We start from the raw sequence: 4820 nt of genomic DNA, 5'->3' as shown, positions 1-4820 counted from the left end.
AATAAATAATTCTATAGGATTATTGACTTTCTGCATGTCAATTGAATTATTTATTGATTATTATTTTTAAGGTTTTTTTTTTTTTTTGGTGATCAATTAATTGGGATTCAATATACAAGTTTTCTTAGCAATAATAGATACCAATAATTGATGAGAATTTATTTTATTTTATTTTTTCTAAAGATGAGAATCAATATTAGGGTAGAGGGAGGTCATGATTAATTGGCTTGCGTAACACATGCCAGCTGGTTCACATAATGAGCTTGGATCAGGTCTTGGAATGGTTAGGGAAAGTGAAATGACAGGTTCGCTCGGCCTACCAAGAGATAGGGGCTACGATAAGAGGAGGTGTGGGATCGGTGTTTTCTTCTTTCTTTGTAGGTTTTGGATCGGTTTGTAAAAGGTAGGAAAGGATTAGTTAGTAATGGAGGAGTCTATCAGAAAGGTAGGACCCATTGTGGGAATAGGCATGTATTTCTCTCCTTTGCTTGGAACAAGAACTATTCTTGTACATATGGAATTCACTCAATGTGAAATCCTATCGTAAAAATGAGAGATCAAGTAGTGTACAAGAATGGTTCTCATACCAAGACTTGATCTGGACTCCCACATAATAATATGTGAGCTTAGCATTTTTGGGAGTGGAAAAAGACAAAGTAGATAGAAGAAATAATGAAAACCTCACCGATATCAAAGCTGTGTTTCTTTCCTGAATAGATTGAAAATTTTCAATAGCTGTCTGACCCTTGTTGTTGATCGCTTTTACGTCTACTCTTCTATTTGAAAGAAAATGTTTCACAAGCTCGAAATTGCCTAGTGTGGCTGCGAGGTGGAATGGGGTGTTTCCATCATCATCTGCCTTGTTTACAAGTTCCTCAAGCTCTTGTTGCTTTAGGGCAAACCTGATTTTCTTGAAATCCTCACTCATCACAGCAAAGTGAAGAACATTACGATGCTTTTTGTCCAGCAACTCCCCAGAATCTGGACAGCATTTGATGAGTTCTCGAAATACCAGAATGCTTGATTCAAGAGCAGCTATGTGAAATGGTGAGAGACCATCTTTATCCAATTTATACGCACTGGAAGTATCATGACTTACCAACTGCTTTACTATCTTGAGGTCACCAGAAGGCTTACATCCTCTTAGCAACTGTTGTGTTATTTGGAAGGCACCGTCGGATATTGCATAGTGGAGAGCGGTCCTTTCATTCTTGTTCGCTTTATCCACAAGTCCACCCATCTTCTCTAATAGTATTTTCACGACACTAAGCCTCCTCTCAACGACGGCCACATGTAAAGCTGTCCAACCATGTGGTCCACCATGAGCTGGAGATGGACAAATGAGAAAGATTTGGTTGAGAATATCCAAGCGTCCGTTACCGGCAGCCAAGTAGAGTGGAGACTCCCCAAGTCCTTCCTCGTGATCAACATCATAGTTGGGATTCTGTAACTTAGGATCAGTCTCAGTTAGCAACTTTACCATCTTAAGGTCATTTCTACTCACAGCTTCGTGCAAGGCTATGTGAAAAGCTCTAGTTTATCGTCCTTATTTTCTCAAGAACAATTGAACTATTTCCACTTTCGACATCATGGTCAAAAGGCCAAAGCTTAATCTTTTCAATTAGAAATTTAGCTATGGAAGCGTGGCCTTCTTTGGCCGCTACATGAAGGGCAGTATCACCTTCTTAGTCCACCTGTGTGAGAAGAGATAGGCTTCTGTTGTACTCTGTGTTGCCTTCTAAATTTGAATTTTGTCGGAGAAGAGTAGAGTACACTTCCTTCACAAACTCTGTGTGACCGAACCTCACAGAGACGTGAAGGGTTGTGTTCTCATTTGGAGTTACTCTTAGCAGTCGGCTAGAATCTTCAATCACTATTTGTTGGAGAAGTGTAATGTTGCCAAGCTTTGCAGCCTTGTAGACTTGAGGATCCATTTCCTGACACAACAACAACTCTTTATCTCCTTGGGGAAGGGAGAAGTAGTTCACAAGGCCTTTAGTTGGTGGGATGGGAGAAGGACAGAGAGACCACTAAGATCTAGTTTTCCTACATTACTTATGAAGGATAGTTTATATAGAGGAGGGACGGATGAATATAAAAAACTTTATGGTGGAAGGGAGGTGGAAAGAGCACATCGGGGGAAAGGCAAAGGACCTGTTCTGGATCCTTCTCCGTTATCTTACGTGAATACGTAGACTTAGACCCCAGAAAGAAAAAAAGATCAAACAGATCAAGGTTGTCGGTGTGTGGTGGCATCTACACCCCAGCCGATGGGAAACGAAAAGAGGGCACCACATCCACATAGTTCATATCTCCTAGCGACGGGTTAGTCAATAAAGCTGAAAAGTTGTAAAGAGAGTTTGTATATTCTTTTTATTTATTTATTTTTCTATAATAATATGTACTGATTCCTTTTTTTTTTTTGTTAAAAGATGCTATTATTAAAAAAAAAAAAAAAAAAGGGGAAAATACACCAACAGAAAAAGAAAGGAAACACAGCCGAGACCTCTAGAGAAACTTGCTCTCTCCACCTTCGGCATGGCCATCAGCAGAGAAAGCAAGAAACACCCTAGCAGAATCTGAATCTATGCCTGTCCATTGCATCATTTTCAATCTCCATCATAATATGACTTGGGAATGTCACAGAGGTTTCTGTGATTCCTGATTTTGAAGCCTTCCCTGCCAAAAAATCTGCAACCACATTTGCCTCGCGAAAACAATGAGAAATTTTCCACGAAATAATATGTACTGATTCCTAACACCCAAATATATATATATATATATATATATAAAGAGAGTCCTGAGCCTCTCACAATTCTGTTGATAGATTTCCTAAGTAGAATTTTCTTGTTTGTGCTTCCTTTGAGCACTTCTTTTGGATTATCTTTGGCTTTCTAGCTGATACCTTGACTCCGAAGGCATTGTCGTTTGGAGTGTGTGACAAGCTTATCTACTTTCATTCCATTGCTGGTCGATCTTTGTAACAGTGATTTCATGTGTCACACTCTAATCAATTACTTCGATCCAAAAAAAAAAAAAAAAAATCTATTTATCCACTTTAAGCTATGTGGTTATTCCTTGGTCTCTGGATGCTTTGGTAGGTATTTTGTGCCGTTCCAACCTAACGGCCCCTGGAGCCTTTTTAGTCATTAGGGACTTTTCCCTGAAGCTTATATTGGTTGCCTTTGAGCTATAAACATTTTCTTTCTTTCTAATAAATTGATATGATCTATTCAATTCAAGAAAAAAAAATAGTGGCTTTTGCTACATGGAAGGGTGTTTTCAATTTTCTGACCATTGAATGTGTAGAAAATGATGTGAATAGGACATTCAATGTATCTTTTCATGTGTTGGCATCCCACCCATTTATATGTACATGCATCCCTTTTTAGTCTCTTGGAAGTCCATAATTTTTTAGTACGTTCTTTTGCTACTTGGCAAACTCAAGTGGACTGAAATTTGACATGCAAGGACCTAAGATGCCACCTAGGGCTGCAAGCTTGGCTGGCGAGCCCAAGCCCACCCTGATCTCGATAGTGCGGTAGTATCGAAGTTGGGCTTTGAAGCCAACAAGGCTGGGCAGAGCTGAGATTTCTAGGCCTGGGCCTAGGTTGATGTCTTTGGTTGAGCCCAGCCTTATGTGTGTGTGTGTGTGTGTGTGTGTATATATATATATATATATAGGAGAGGGTGCCCTAAAAGACAGCGTGACCCCTACACCAGTGCATGGGCCAATGGGAGCACTGATAGAAGCATCAACATGGATGGGATTTCTTTCTTCTATGAAGGGTGGGGCAGTCACTGACGTAGGAAAATTGTACAGAAGTAAGAGGCAATAATACAAGTGACCACTTCAAAGGAAAAAGAACTCACCACCTAAGGGAAATCCACCTAAAGAATAAGAGAACTCGAGAAGTAGTATTTCTTTTCAAAGACTGAAGACTTAAATAAATTATGAATCAACTCAAAGTATGCATTTCATTCATTGATACAAGCTTATATAGACGAGCATGGAACAACCTTCCAAGCGAAGCCAATTTTCAAGAATGAAATTAAGACTAATTGAAAAGACAAGCACTAAGAAGATAAACAACTATCCTATAGGAAGGACCTTGGGCATATTGAAAGGTACTTTCCACATCTTGAAGAGTCTAGAAACATAGTGGTTGAAGTGCTTAAGATATGTTAGGCTCAAACAATCTAGACAAGTATAAAAGAGAGAAGTGGAATAAAGTTTCGAGTTACCTTGTGCGGTGTGTGCAATGAATATGAAATGAGAAAAATAGATAGCACCTTTTAGTGGTTTCCCTTTTGATGTTGAGTGATGATGGAGACTTCCACACAATCTTGAGTTCTTGAAAAGTGTGTTGGACTTCAATAAATGAACTCAATATTATAAGAACCGTTTCTCACTGAATAGCACTTCGATTATGATGGTTAATGCTCACTTCATTGTTAATTATTAAAGTCATTAGTGGGGTATTTATACAGGCAGAGACTAGGCTCAATTAGGATAACAAAATCACCCAATTTGGAAGAAGAATAATTTCTAACGGATAGAAATTTTCTCAACTTGCAGTTGCCGTTTCCAAGTCCAGTTGTACAAAAGTAGCCATTAGGCTAAAAATATAGCCATTGAGGGTGTTTAGAGGTGAACCAGCAGTTGCTGCTTCCAGCCGGTAGTTGTCGGATGCCCTCTGTGGGCTAAGACAAAGAGGACCATTTGATCCATAATTGATCTGGCAAACCGGTTCAATTTTTGGTTAAATTCGGCAGTTGCCAATTACATCTGGTAGTTGCCGGATGGTTTCTGTTATCAT

The 4820-nt window shown here is 39.2% G+C and overlaps 1 protein-coding gene across 1 annotated transcript; it reads right to left on the bottom strand.

Moving 5' to 3' along the window:
- Window positions 1-538: 538 nt before the first annotated feature.
- LOC122067932 (ankyrin-1-like) lies at window positions 539-1483 on the bottom strand. Its single transcript, XM_042631771.1, has one exon. It carries the CDS (start codon window positions 1481-1483, stop codon window positions 539-541), a length of 945 nt encoding a protein of 314 aa, XP_042487705.1.
- Between the last annotated feature and the right edge of the window lie 3337 nt (window positions 1484-4820).

The sequence above is a fragment of the Macadamia integrifolia genome, unplaced genomic scaffold (assembly GCF_013358625.1).
Source record: "Macadamia integrifolia cultivar HAES 741 unplaced genomic scaffold, SCU_Mint_v3 scaffold3242, whole genome shotgun sequence".
Classification (NCBI taxonomy): Eukaryota; Viridiplantae; Streptophyta; class Magnoliopsida; order Proteales; family Proteaceae; genus Macadamia; species Macadamia integrifolia.
This window is presented reverse-complemented; position numbering and strand designations above follow the sequence as displayed.